General features: G+C 35.3%; 1 protein-coding gene across 1 annotated transcript in view; it reads right to left on the bottom strand.

The window, feature by feature from the left end:
* LOC149580544 (uridine kinase-like protein 4) overlaps nucleotides 1–14,671 on the bottom strand; it is a 390,089-nt gene that overhangs the window by 308,895 nt on the left and 66,523 nt on the right. The window contains exon 4 of the mRNA XM_089791783.1: nucleotides 3,760–3,851. Coding sequence (XP_089647909.1) covers nucleotides 3,760–3,851 — 92 coding nt within the window. The remainder of the gene's footprint in view (nucleotides 1–3,759; nucleotides 3,852–14,671) is intronic.

Below are 14,671 nucleotides of genomic sequence, written 5' to 3'. Positions count from 1 at the left end.
GGCTTCTACAAACTTACTTGCATTTCCATTGTGCAAATTTTAAGAGGTAAGTAACAAGTTGCATTTCTTTGTGTCGTTTTGTAAATTGTTTTACATTCATATTTTTTACTTTCCATTTTGTTTACATTTGCTTTTGTCTCTACTTCTAGTATCTATATTTAGATTGATTCTAATTTATCTTGATGACAAACTTGATAAGTAAGAACTAAAAAAGCCCTAAAGTTTAAAAATCTGATTTGATTCTAATTTTTTTCTATTTATGATATATTCATATTGCAGCAACAGCCACATTGGCATCATGCCTCAAGGTGAGCCTTGTGGAAGTGGAACTAGGGATGCATATAACCCTAATGCAGACCCAGCTGCAGTAGCAAGGGACAAGGGTTGAAAACATGCCATCCTGGGCCACAAAAAAGGAGTTGTTACATGTTGGGATTGCTGTGCAACATATAACAGGAGAAGCATAAATAGATCAAAGTATCACCAAGCACATATACCACGGCGTTATGCTAAAAAATACAAATAAGTACCCTAGGATGTTATGTGAGAGATTTGAGCTCTTCTAGAGGAGAAAATGGAGAAAAAGGAATTGAAAAAGAAGCAACAAGAATAAATGGCACAGCTAGCTCAAGAGGGATCATCTAATTTTCACTCGTCATATCTCCTACTCCACCTACTACTGCTACTACTTCTACGAGTATGACCATTGGGCCTCGCATTCGTAAGCAAAGATCGACACTTCATTCCATCTTTGTTCGACGCGTGGCTCCAAGTGTACAACCATCGCTTGAGAGCAAGGGTTCGAACAAGGAGAAGCATGATAATGTGAAATTGGCAGTTAGAGACTTCTTCATTTACAACAACATTTCATTCAATGCAGCAAGGTACTTGTTTATTTAATTTATCTACTACATCTCTTTCTTTCAAGAGACAATAATATGCTTATTATGTTTATTTTAATTTGTATTCAAATTTAATAGTACTATACTAATTTGTTTGAATTTTATTTAATTTGTTTTAGGTTCCCTTATGGAAAATCGCAATAGATGTTACTATTTGTAGACCGAGGTTCAAAGCCCCTAATGCTGACAAGCTAAGAGGTCCTATTTTAACCCAAAGGGTGGCTGATGTACAAGGTGCAATTCAGGAGCAGCATGAGGTGTGGAAGAAGAGGGGTTGCACCATCATGACTGATGGTTGGACTGATAGAAGGAGTAGAACACTCCTCAACTTTCTTGTCTCCTCATCAGCTAATTGTAGACATTAGAAATTTAAAATTAAAACTTGTACTTAGAAATCTAGAATCTTGATTAAGTAATTAAGTTTTTAAATCATGAATTTATGAATCAAGATTTGATCATTGATCATTATAGTAATTGTTTCTTTTTCCTCAAGTGCCACAGTTTTTTTGAAATCAACTGATGCCTTGGGAAAAACAAAGAATGTTGAATATCTTTATAAGGTAATGGATGAAGTGATAAAGGACGTAAGTGAGGCGAATGTGGTGCAGATAGTTACAAATAATGCAGCAAATTATGTTGCTACAGGTAAGCTTCTTATGGAGAGACGCACTCACTTATTTTGGACCCCTTGTGTTGCTCACTATATTGACCTCATGTTAGAGGATCTTGGTAAACTCCCTTGAATAAAAACAATTGTAGAGCAAGGAAGGAGTACTCAACCTCATGAGGAAATAAACAAATCAAAAGGAGTTGTCTTGTCTACGGGTCACTAGATTAGCAACCAATTTCCTCATGTTGCAATCCTTGCTTGATTCAAAGGGAGGTTTGAGACGCATGTTTATAAGTGATAGTGGTCTCATCATCATATACAAAGACAGCTGCAGGGACTGATACAGCTGATCGCATTTTTAGAGGCTTCGTTTTGGACACCAGTTGCTGAGATTGTAAAGGTAATGTTCCTTTTGGTACTCATTACAACTTTTTTGTTTATGAAATTATGTTAAAAATTATTGTTCATTTTTTAAAGCAAAACTAAATGTTGATTGTTTCTTTTTCAACTTTCATAATGAACGCAATTCATAGAGCCGCTTGTTGTTCTCCTACAAATTGCTAATGGAGAGAAGCCCTCAATGGGCTACATTTATGAGGGCATGAATAGGGTGAAGTTCATTGGCTCTTTTTGCAAGGAATCGAGATAGGTATGGGCCTATATGGGATGTTATTGATAGGTGATGGCACAATCTACTTCACAGGTCTATACATGCAACTGCCTACTTCCTTAATCAGACATACCAGTTCAGCTCACATTTCAAGGTTGATGAGGTGTGGAGTGGCCTCTATGATGTTGTAGAGAGAATGTTGCCTGATTCAAGAGTTGGAACAATTGTAGTCCGTGAGATTGAGATGTTTAAGAAAGCTCAAGGGGACTTATTTGTACGAGAGTTGTGCAAGAAAAACAAGACAGATTTTACGCCTGGTAAAAATCTATGATTCTACATCCTAATTTATAATTCTATTACTATTCTAAATTGATAAAAGTTGAAGTTATCGAATTGATTCAAAATTTTCTTGTTTCAGATGCATGGTAGGAGATGTTTGGCACTAAGGTGCAAATTTACAAAGGATTGTGATTCACATCTTGAGCCACCAATTTAGTGCATCAAGATGTGAATGCAATTGGAGTCTATTCGAGCATATACACTCAAAGAAGCACAATAGGTTTGCAGTGTAAAAATTGAATAATCTTGTCTTTGTCCACTACAACATTTTCCTTCGCCATAGACAGATACAAGGTACTGATACATCACTAATTATATTAGAAACAGTTGATCCACATGCAGAGTGGAACACTAAGATTGTTGATCCTATCTTCAGTGATGAAGATGTGGAGTGGGTTAATCAGGTGGATCAGGAGGTTAAGGCAGTAGAGATGGCACTCGAGGAGGCTAGAGCGCAAGGAGACCGAGTGTAGGGCCCTGAGGCTAGAAGTGATGGATTCAAGTCTGATGATGAGGATTATGTGGGTGAGGATAAGATGACGATGACGATGGCAATGAGGATGAAGATGCCCCTAAGGTTCAACCTCAGACATAGAGAGAGAGGATGGCTCTAGAGTCTTCCATGACTTATCTTAGGCGTACTTGCAAGAGGACATTGGCTACGATGAGACTTAGTCTTCTACACTCTAGCTGTTATTTTGATATATTTTTCAAACATTTAATTCCATGAATTTCATAATCCATCCATATTGTAGACATTTGACACTGCACTAACATTGTGTTTATAACTTTATATTATGTTATTCAATTTTTTTCCTACAAAAAATCGCTTTTACACTTATGTGATCTATGCAAAATTGTGTATGTGTATTAAGTAGCTTCTATTTATCTCAATTATTGTGTATTTTATGTTAATTGACTAAAAGATCCATGAAAAAATCTTTGAATTCTATGGTTTTTTCAATTTTCTAACTCCTTGCCGAGTCTGGTCGCCGAGTTAGAGTCCAAGCCCAATTTTGACTTTTCAAGTCAAAGGCAAGTCCGAGTCCCGTAACTATGGTCTAAACCATAGGGAGACTTACGATATTAACCTTGTCTTGGGGTTTACCTTATTTAATTGTAACCTTACCTTGCCAAAGTACATTTCTACTTGCATCAAAATCTAACAATTTGCATTGAGTAAGCATTACAAACAATATTAATGAGACTTGAAAAAAGAAAAAAATGGGCCCAAATTAATGTTTAAAGGCTCATAAAATTGAGCTATCAAACAAAGAACAATAGATTGAAACAACTACTTGATTCACAAGAGCAACACGCTGGTCACGTAATTGAGAAATGATCATGTTACAAATTGTAGTCTTCCCTGCAGCTGTACCACCAGCAACCCCTGCAAAAGTTCACAAGGACCAGTAAATCCAAGCTAAATGATGAGGAATGAGAAGCAATCTGACTTGCTTTCTCAAAAAAAAATTTATGTTCTACTCAAACAAATAGAGTTGCGAATTCTCCACAAATGAAAGATCATCCAGAAAATCAAAGTGAGAGTTGAAAGAGCATACAGTGTTTGGAAGGAGAAAACATAACAAACTCCACTCATGCATCAATTACCATTGGCATAGTATATATACATTTACATAAACCAGCGTTGGTTACAGATAAGGAATGCCTTTATATTTTCAACACAAGAAATCTGAGATCACATGAAAGGGATAATCAGCAGCAATGTATTATTCTATAGATATATATGGACCCCTCTGCTACAGAAATACCTTTAAATGTTGCAGATTCCTTAAATAAGAGCACAAAATCTTAGTCTGTTCTTAAAAAATAACGAAAATCTTTTTTCAATTAAGTATATATGATGTAAACAGAAATATTTTGTCAAACGTTATATAAAATACAATACAGTACAAATCAATAGAGATGACCTTACGAGGTCAATGATATACAATTGAAACTTAAGTACTTTTTTAATTTATGATCTTCAATATAAAAAAGTAAACAATATTGCAACATCATAAAAAATAGTCTAATATGGCTAATGGATTCTCATTCAGTTTTATAGTTAGACCATTTTGTTAAAATAATATTGTAATATTTAGTAAAATGGTCATGTAAGTAAGTTTCTATCGGTCAATTTTGTTAAAATTTTAGTGTGTATATTTATATTTTCAAAAAATCATATTCGGAGGAAGACTCCATCTTCCTACTTATATGTTGGTGGCACCCTATGACCAAAGGGATGTCACCTTTCATTATAGCATAATTATAATTATATAATATAATAATTATCATAGTATCAATTTAATATTATATAGTATATTTATATTATTATATAATACAATTATTATTAATATAATAATTATATTTTCAACTTCATGTAATATGTAATACAATTACTGTTTGTTACCCCGCTTTTCACGCAATGTGCAGTGTTGTGGGCCAAGTCTTCTTTTTCGAAAACTTGAACTTGAACTTGAACTCTTAACATACTTCAACTTCAAGTTCAAGCTCACCCGCTCTCCTTCACTCAATAAAGTCAAGTTTTCTTTACCGTCAGCCCGAGTCAAGTCCTATGAAGTTAAAGTTGTAGCCAGAATTGATTCAAAGTTACTTCAGCTTCAACCTCGACTTCGTGATTTTCTAATGTTTTCTTGTTTTCTCGCAATTGATGCACTAGAAGGGATGAATGCCATTCCCAAGGCAGAAAATGGGTCCCACCTAATGGTAATTCTAAAGACATGAAAGGCAATAATTAAGACAGCTAAGGAAACTCGTGCCAAAGTACAGTCGGTTTTGGGAAAAGGTGAAATTGAGATTTTCTTATATCATGAGAAGTAGATCCGCATGCAGATTTGACAAGCATTAACTATAAACAACCTTGCAAGTCTTGTCAAGTACATATGACATGCTTGTTATAAATGCTTTCACCTGCCCATATCTGTCTTGAGATTTCCCAAAATCATTTCTTAAAGTTTCCCTTCTGGCTAGTATAATTGCTCGTTTGGTCACTTTGAGCTCTCGGCGTCAACTAGTAAGCAATAGAGGTGGAGGGCTAAGCTCTGTTAAGAACTGTAAGTGCATTATACCGTTTTCCTCTGTCATTTTTATTGTGCCTAGTTTTGGTTTAAAGTGTTTCAGTTTATCTTTGTAAACCCTCCTTCAAACCAAACCATGACTCTCTTCCATCCTAAGCTGCCTAAACTAGAAAAACCATGCCTATTAAGCTCCCTCCCAGAAATCCAAGATACTTTTTTGGTGAACAAAAACCTAGCCGATATATTAGAGCGAGCGAAAAGTGTTCAATCTGGACCCATATACTAGAAGTTGGCCAATAGTGGGTTGCTCAAAGCCGCCACCTTTCCGTCAGCCATTAGGTGTCCAGAACTGCTTATTGAATGCGCAAATCATTATGACCCTAGCACCAGGTGCATCAAAAAAATTTCTAGAGAAGTGTTGGGCAAGATAAACAGGGCTAGTATCAATTCAGCTCTAAGAATCCCTCACAAAGAACCTTATGAGCCCTAGACATTGAGGAAGTAGAGCGTCTGTACGGTGACAATAAGAAAGACTATGATTCTATCATAGCTCAAACCTGGCTTTTAAAACCAGCCAAAGGAGGCTCTAGATTTCCAAAACCCTTGACTATTGAGCATTTCATTAGAGAAATTGTCAACATTGTGTTGCTCCTAAACAAAGTTAAGGGTAATGACCACGCCTTCCACTGGGAGAACTGGATGTACTTCTTTATCCAAAAGATTGTCGAAGGTGTAAAGTTCACTGATTGGGCTGATTTGATTGCTGAAAATTTACGTAAGGGTCTATTAGCTGTGAGTAGTATGGGTTCATTTTTCCTGTCCTCTTTCTTAATCTACACTTTAGCAATGTCTAAGGAGTGAGAAGGTCTTCCACACTTGCCCTAGACCAACGAAATGACTATCTATCAGTACTACAAGGATCCCCAGGTGGGTGAACTTTGCAAAGAGTTCAAGAGGGCAAATGATGTATTCCTTGGAAGGTTGGTGTTCGAACTTCGAAGGCATGAAAATCACAGGTTGTCCGAAGAATCAATGCAAGCCATTAAGATTTATGGTGGTTTCTATATTCAGTTTCCCAAATTCACATATCTCAGGGTTGGAAGTTTTTCCGGTGAACCTCTCAAGTTACAGCACTATTGTTTAGACAACATTATTTTATCTAAGATATGCAGATAGTTTGTTTATATGATAGAATCTCCTGAAAACACCAAAAAGTCATCTTCTTTCATATTTCCCATAGAGATTGGCCATTACAGATGCTCAAATTTCAAGCAAGCTATGTTAACAAAAACAGCATTGTCCCACCTATGCCTCAGATCCCACCCTCCCAGAAAAGATTTTGACTACACGGGTTTCGCCAGAGATAATTTCAAACAAGCAGTTTCACTAGTCCATGTTCCGCATCTAGAAGATTATTGAGTTAATGGCTTAGATGAGTTTGAAGTTAGAAAAAGGTTGTGGTCAAGGTTGACAGTAAGCCAAATCAATATGTTCAAAGTTAACCTCAGCACCAATGGAATAAAAGAAGATGAAAGTGAAGAAGTGGTTGACCCATTTTATGTCAATTAGATTGAATGTATGCCAATTCCTAAAATTGATTGGAGTAGAAGGGAAGAAGATGATTTGCTTTCCCGTACCTCAGAGGTTTTGAAAAGAACTGAAAATTGGTTGAAATCAAAGACTGTTAAATCAGCTACCCCTAGTGCCCCAAAGAAACACTCAAAAGCCAGACATAAAATCCCACAGCCAAGGTCAAAATTTATCACTAACCCTAGTATTAATGATCTTGTTCTAGGTTCACTTCAAGTTGAAGCTGAAGCAACTTCACAACCACTTCAACTTCAAGTTCATAAAGAGACGCCGAATGTCAGAAGGATAACCCGCTCAAGTACTAGGAAAGCAACACCAAGTAAAGGAAAGGATAAAGTGACTGTTGATCTAGATCCTACGGAAGTAAAGTCAAATCCAGACCAACTGACCAGTTTTCCAATGGCAGATAGTGTGTCTGACAATCAAAAGTTGCCTGAGAGTGACAATACTCAATCGGGTACCCTTGCTTTGACTAATGTTTCTCCCATGCCTAGTAAAGATCCTGTCATGCCTAAGTGGTTGGAGACTTCCATTGAAAAGAAAAGTATGGTGCCCATGTCTATGCCTATTGATGATTTGGTTAGCGGATGTCTAGGAAAATCTTCGAAGGCTAAGAAGGCCAGAACCGAATCCAGAATTAAGTTCGATAAAAGTTTAGGTCATTGGTCAGCTGAGATTGCCAAACCACCAGAAGGTAGCCTTCGTGAGGATCTTACTCCTCAAGATTACCAAGTGTCAAGAATTGACCTTGGAAAGGGAAGTCGCGCAGTAGATATGAAGATCTTTGAAGCGTCAAATAAAAAGATTGCGGACAAGGTCTGGAAGGACACTCAGGATAAACAAGATATGAAGGAAGGAATGAGGAGCATGGCGCGATACTACATCAACGCAATCATGCACCCAGAACCTAAACCTTTGAGTGAAATGTCTGTAATTGTGGATGTAACATCTTCAGCCAATCAGCAATTCCTTGATAATTTACAAAAATGTAAAGCTGTTGCAAAGACATCTGAAGAGTGGTTATAGTATGTCCTGAACAAAACTGTGAAACAGGTAAATCTTTTAGACAAAGCTTTAAAGAAGACCACTGCCATCATTAAAAAAGTGGAGTCAAATAATGAAGGCTACAAGAAAGAAAAGAACAATTGGGTAAAGGTAGTGCTTTGGATAGAAGAAATTCAGGGATTCGGGTTGCAAAAGTTCCTAGCCGAATGCCCTGTGGTTGGCCTTGATGATATGACTCTGTATGTAATTAAGGATTGTATTGAATGGCAGAATGAGGCACTTGTTCAGGGGGTAATTGAGATCAGAGAAATTTTGGATGGTCTCAAACTTGTGGATGAGATAATTCAAGGAGATCTAAAGTGGTTCACCAAACATTGCCAGGTAGAGAAAATGACTTCGTAGCCCAGGAGGAGGAAATAATAAATGAGGTACAGAAAAAGTTTCAAGAAATTCAGGAGAAGAAAATGCCTTCTAGGCAAGATTTTTCAAACATCACTCATATTGAGGCCATGTTAATAATCAACCAGAAGCATTTGGAAATGCATGAAGAGAAAGTAATAGAGCTAAAGAGGTAAAAGGAAGTTTGGAAACAGAGAATTGCCTACTTCGGATTACCCCACCAATCGGCTATTTCTACATCCACCACTGCTTATGAGACATGGAAGGCCACAAGAATCACAACTGGTGTGGACAATTATTCCGGATATGGAGCGCAATCATTGGACAGTTGCACTTTTTCTCCTGTTTATTTCCTTTTATGCATTCAGTTGACACAGTTGTGTTAACTAAAAAGACAATTTACTCCTAGCAGGGTAATTTTGGATAGTTATCCAACCCTGTGCCATATAAATATGTAATAGCTAATATCTAAAAAGGGTTCTTCTCTCCATAGACACTAAGAAAGACATATCTTTGTTTAAAGGTTCTACACTTTGAATTTTGAATACAGTCTTTTCTGAATTAGCAGCAAATCGAAATAAAATTTTATAGTTTTATGTGCTAAAACTTTCTAAGTAGATACTATTATCTGTTTTACAATAATTTGTGTTCTTGAGAATGTCAGTTATGTGTGAAAGTTAAGTTGTATTTGTTGTACATTCGGGAATTATTTGCTTTGAAGCTTAAAGGTTGTGAGAGGTGAAATTTTATTACTCGTCTATTCATCAGTTTTAACATTTGGTCATGTCGATGATACTGATTGTTAGAATTGAATGGTTTTTCAATATTCGCACTCTTTATATTCATGAGATGATTTAAGCTTTTTCAGTATTTTCAGCAAAATACTCAATAAAGGACTTAACAATTATCTTTTAATAAAAGGTTAGCTGCACCTTATACAACATATCGCAAATTCAAGCAGAGAATTCCTTATCTGTAATTAGGAATTCAATCTGTTAGTTTACAAACTTTTTCCTATTCAAAAGTTTTAAATTTTTGGGAAAAACTATTCACTAACACTGTTAATAGAATAATTATATTATCATGATCTTTATGTTATCTATATTGCCCAGAAGGAATGCGACTATAGCTACAATAATATCAACACTCCCTCTTAGTTAAGGAGGAATCTGTTGGGTGGATATTTTGCCACCGACAGTTTTGTGAAAATCCAGTCGCAAAATAGGTAGACCAGCCACAACATATGAGACAAAGTCTCTCCTACCTTGAGGGGAAGGCTCCCCCTTTTCACCATTCCTTGGATCAACTCAATGTAAGCAAGAAGTTGAAAGATTTGAAAGGGTATTACCAATATTCTTTCTTCTTAACTTTCAAAAAAGAATCCACCTACCCGCAGAGCGAGTAATGGGCAAGATGAAACCTCGAACTACACTTTTATTTAAAGTTAGTAAATGGTGATACCAATAAACCAACACTAACTCAAAGGCTAGTTGAAAGCATACCAGTTTGGCTCTAAGTCCTGTTTGTCTAATTTATAAGAACAATCACTACCATTAGGGTGCAAAGACTTCCAGAAGTAAATGATCTCTATTCTATAACTTATTTTTGGTTTTAATCTATTCTATAAAAAAAAACTCTACCATGGGTGCAAAGAATTCCAAAAATAGGGAAATTGTAACTATTTTTTGTGAGTTTAAGATGGTAATACAAGCTACAGTCAAAGTTCCTAGTCTATGTATCACTACAATCGCTCCCAATCAAAGATTCGGCTCTGATTTCTTCTTAACTCACTATGCTCTATTATTGAACACAAAATAATAACATGAATCAAAGACAATAGGCACAAATTATAATCAAAGCTTCTAATTTGCTCTATAACAATTGCTTCCAATCGAAGCTTTGAATACAACTGCTTCTTTTATTCACTTTTCTCCCAAATTCGTACTACGCAATCAAAGTTATGCTTGCACAAGTTTGGTAGACCTTTCTTGCATACAACAAAAGATGATTTTTACAATGAGAGAGCACTCCTTTATATAGGCAAAGGAGTTAGAAAAAAGTGTAAGGAAAAGCGCAAGCAACTCAACCAACTTTGACACGGTCAAACTAGGTGAGAAGGATTATTGGATTACATGTCATGAGGACATGCAATCGAATTACATGCGATTTCATATATTTCAGTTACATGCAATTGGATTACATGCAATCCATCTTTTGCATCTACAAAGCTGGAAAACACTTGAAGAGAATGTTGAAACCATTTATTCTGAATGAATCAGCCCTGTAAACTATCAGCAAAAGCTTTGCACTCTATGATGATCGTGGGATCGAGAATTCTTGTATTTTGCACCACTGCAATCTCTTTAATGAGTTTCCAGTTGTCATTTTGAAAACTTGATGTAATCAAGCTTTTTCTCATTCGATAGTTGTTGTGAATTCTCCTTTGTAGATTGGCACATTCTGGAGTCTCTGACACTTTGAAAACCTTCTTGATGGTGTCTAAATATAAACTAGTAACAACTTTCCATTAGCACCTTTAACTCTCCTTTTTTAAAGCAAAGTGCTTGGTGCATTCCCACATGAATTGATGTTCTCAAACAACCATTGGGAAATCGAGACCAAATGAATTACCGCTTCATTGATTCAAAGCGTGCCTTCTTTACTAGATGTCTTCATTCTTTACAGAAATTCTGGCATATCTTGACTTGCTGCAACATCAAAGTTTTAATGAGAGTGAATCCATCATTGGAAGATATGGATTCTGACTCCATGAGAATATTGGCAAAATGGATCTCTAAGGAACTGTTGTCCTGCATTTTGTCACCACAAAATGTTGGTAACAGCACGAAACTTTTCCAAGCTAGTTTCGTGTCTCTCTAAGCTTGAATTTGATATTCAATTGCTTAATGTTGATTGATTGATCTATTTCAATTCAAATATCAAATTGTTTTACTGAAGGCATTCGTCAAGTCATTTTTGTTTTTCTTTCTGTCGAGCCTTTGCTTGATTTTTGAAAACTTCAGAGTCCGTTCTTTGCTTTTGAGTTTGTGTTTGCTTGTTTTTGGTCCTTTGAATTTGCTCATCTTATGCCTTTTGTTTTCCCTTTTGATTCGGTCTAACCTAGAGGTCAATCAGAGTTGTCAGTCAAGAGATATGGTCATTTTAGTGCCTCAAAAGTGGACGTTTTAGGTGCAACAGCACGAATTAAAAAATATGATGTTATATTTTCATTTTGGCATTCACTTTTTGCATTCACTTTTTGAAAATATAACATTTTACTCACTTTTTGTTATGTTTTAAAGTTACTTTTCATTTAAATTCATAACTTAAAGTGATTATAGTGCACTTTATGTTATAATTTTTCACTTAAAGTGACTATAGAACTATATAGTTACTTTTTAAATTTTTGATTTTTAAATCAAATACTTATATAAATGTCACTTTAACTTAATGTTTATGACTTATATTGATTAATATAATACATAAATATTATTTTTTACCCATATTGTTGACATTTTTATAAAAATAAGTGAAATGCATAACTTAAAAGTCTAAAAGTGGACATTTTATATGCATATGCATGTAAAAAACTATGAAAAGTGGAAACTTTTCATACTAATGCATATAAAAATTCATTTTGAGGACCTTTTTCAAGTCATTACATCAAAAGCTTCTAAAAGTGGACCTTTTTGATGCAATGACATGAAAAGTTGAGTTTTCATGCTTGTGCATGAAAAACGTGACATATGTTTATAAAATACGTAACTCCAAAAAGTGAGATTTTGGACACTTGCACATTTAAAAATGGGCTTCAAAAAGTGAGATTATAACCAAAGACATATTTTAAAACATGCAATTGCATCAAAAAGGTCCTATTTTACCTTATTACATGTTTTAAAATATGCAATGAACACAAAAATGTTCTATTATGTGAACAAAACATGTTCTTGCTCCAAAAACCTCTTATTTTGATCATAACTTTTGATTCTCTTCATGGATTTGAATGAAATCAATTGCATTCATCATGTTTTGGAGAGGTGATCATTTTGCCCTCATCAAAAATCAAGTTATTGCACCCAAAAACATGTTTGAAATTTCAAGCTAGGGCATATTTTTTGCATAAAAATCCATAAATTTGCCAAGTTTGATCACGTTTTTGCATGAGATCAAGTCATTTTTACCTTTTTAGATGATTACATTGGTTGAGGATCATTATTTTGGTGTTAAATCATCAAAATACTTTACTTTGAAGATCACCTTTTTTGCTTGTTTTAATAAAAACGGCTCAAGAACTTTCAAATCTTTAAAACGTGGCAATGAGGAGCTAATTTAGGGCACGTTTTGTGATCTTGCATAATAATCTCCTTGTTTGCTGCCCTCTATCATTAGGATTTTGGAGATTTGACAAATTCTCATCATTTTTGAAGAAAATTTCAAAGAAAGAGCATCTTTTCCTTCATTTTTGGCACATATTCATCAAGTGGACTTCTTCTTTCTTATGTTTTAATTCATGCTTATCCTTGCTGATTTGATGCTTGAAATCATTAGATGGATGCCATTCGTGAAAATCTTTGCCTTAGAATGTGCATTTTTTCTTTAAATATGAAATTTTTCTTCATTTTGATGTCTTTGGTTCTTCCCCAAGTTCCAAATTCGAATTTCATCTTTGGGAGTGCATTATATCTTGGCATGTTTTGAGTTGTTTTCAAAGGTATGTTTTTCTCTTGTTTTGGTTTTGTGTACTTGCTGTCGGTTTTTCTCCATTTTGGAGAAGTTGCAAGTTTTTTCCCAAAAACTTGTTTTTTCTTCACTACATGCGAAACCATTATCAATTCATTTCACATTCCATTTCCATGTCATTACATTTCACATTTCATCCAACAAATGTGATTACATGTTTTTCACTTCATTCGCCATCCGCACATGCATGTAATCCCATTTTCCGTTTCCATTTTCATCCATCTCATTTTTCGCTTCCATTCGCATGACACGATTACACAAAATGTCTTACATGTAATTGCATCCAAAAAGTCCGATTTTGATCAAAAGTCATATTTTGAAAAGACAAAAAAGATGTTATTTTCGCTTTCCATGAATTTTAACTTCTTCCTCCAAAAGTGACTATATAATTCATTATCTCACCTCCATTGTTTCATTTCCATCTTCATATACGCATTTGCACTTACATGAATAAGTACATGTTTCCATACATTTTTCCACCTCATAACATATTTTACATGTTATCTTTCATTTGCACCCGCATGTACACGTAAAGTGTACCTTTCATTCACACTTGCATCTCATTTCACCCTCCACCTTCCGTTACATGTTGCATTTACATGTAATCCATTTTTCGTGCAATGACATCTTGAAAGCCCCAGTCACTTTTTGAAAATCAGCAATCTCCATTTACACGCATTCCCATGCGCTAAGCACTTTATTTCAAAACAAAACAAAAAAAAAAGAGTTAAAGGTGCTGATGGAAAGTTGTTTCGAGTGTACATCCGAACATCGTCAAGAAGGTTTTCAAAGTGTCAAAGACTCCAGTTTGTGTTGATCTACAAAGGAGAATTCACGACAACTTGAGCGAGAAAAGATGGATCACATCAAGTTTCCACATGATAATGGACAATTCATCAAAGAGAGCTAGAGGTTGTCAAAAGATGCAACACTATGGTTATCAACGTGAATGCAGCAGTACAAGGTACAGGAACTCCCAATCCTGTTATCATCTAGGATTGCATCAGCAAGTACAAGGCCTTTCAGAATTGTTCTTTTCTCTTTCGTCTTCTTTCTTCTTCTTTCATGTTTGCAGTTGGAGAAGATGCATTACATGAAAAAGTGTAATTACATGTAATGCGAGTTACATGTATGTAAAACAATGTAATGCGAGTTGTATGTGCAGTTGCATGTAACCCTATATTTTCTCTTGTAGTTAGACTTGGTCAAAGTTGGTTGAGTTGCTCCCACTTTTTCCTCCCCCTTTTTCTCAACTTCTTTGCCTATATAAAGGAGTGCCCCCCTCATTGTAAAATCATCATTATCTTTATACAAGAGAGCTCTGGAGAAATTGTGCCAGTAGAACTTTGTTTGTGTAGCACTATTTTGAGAGAAAGTGAATACAAAGGAGCATTTGAGACTTAACTTTGATTAAGTGAGATTGTTATTTGTGTGA

This window comes from Cupressus sempervirens, chromosome 1 (assembly GCF_028749045.1).
Source record: "Cupressus sempervirens isolate cs-2001-9-10 chromosome 1, ASM2874904v1, whole genome shotgun sequence".
Classification (NCBI taxonomy): domain Eukaryota; kingdom Viridiplantae; phylum Streptophyta; class Pinopsida; order Cupressales; family Cupressaceae; genus Cupressus; species Cupressus sempervirens.
This window is presented reverse-complemented; position numbering and strand designations above follow the sequence as displayed.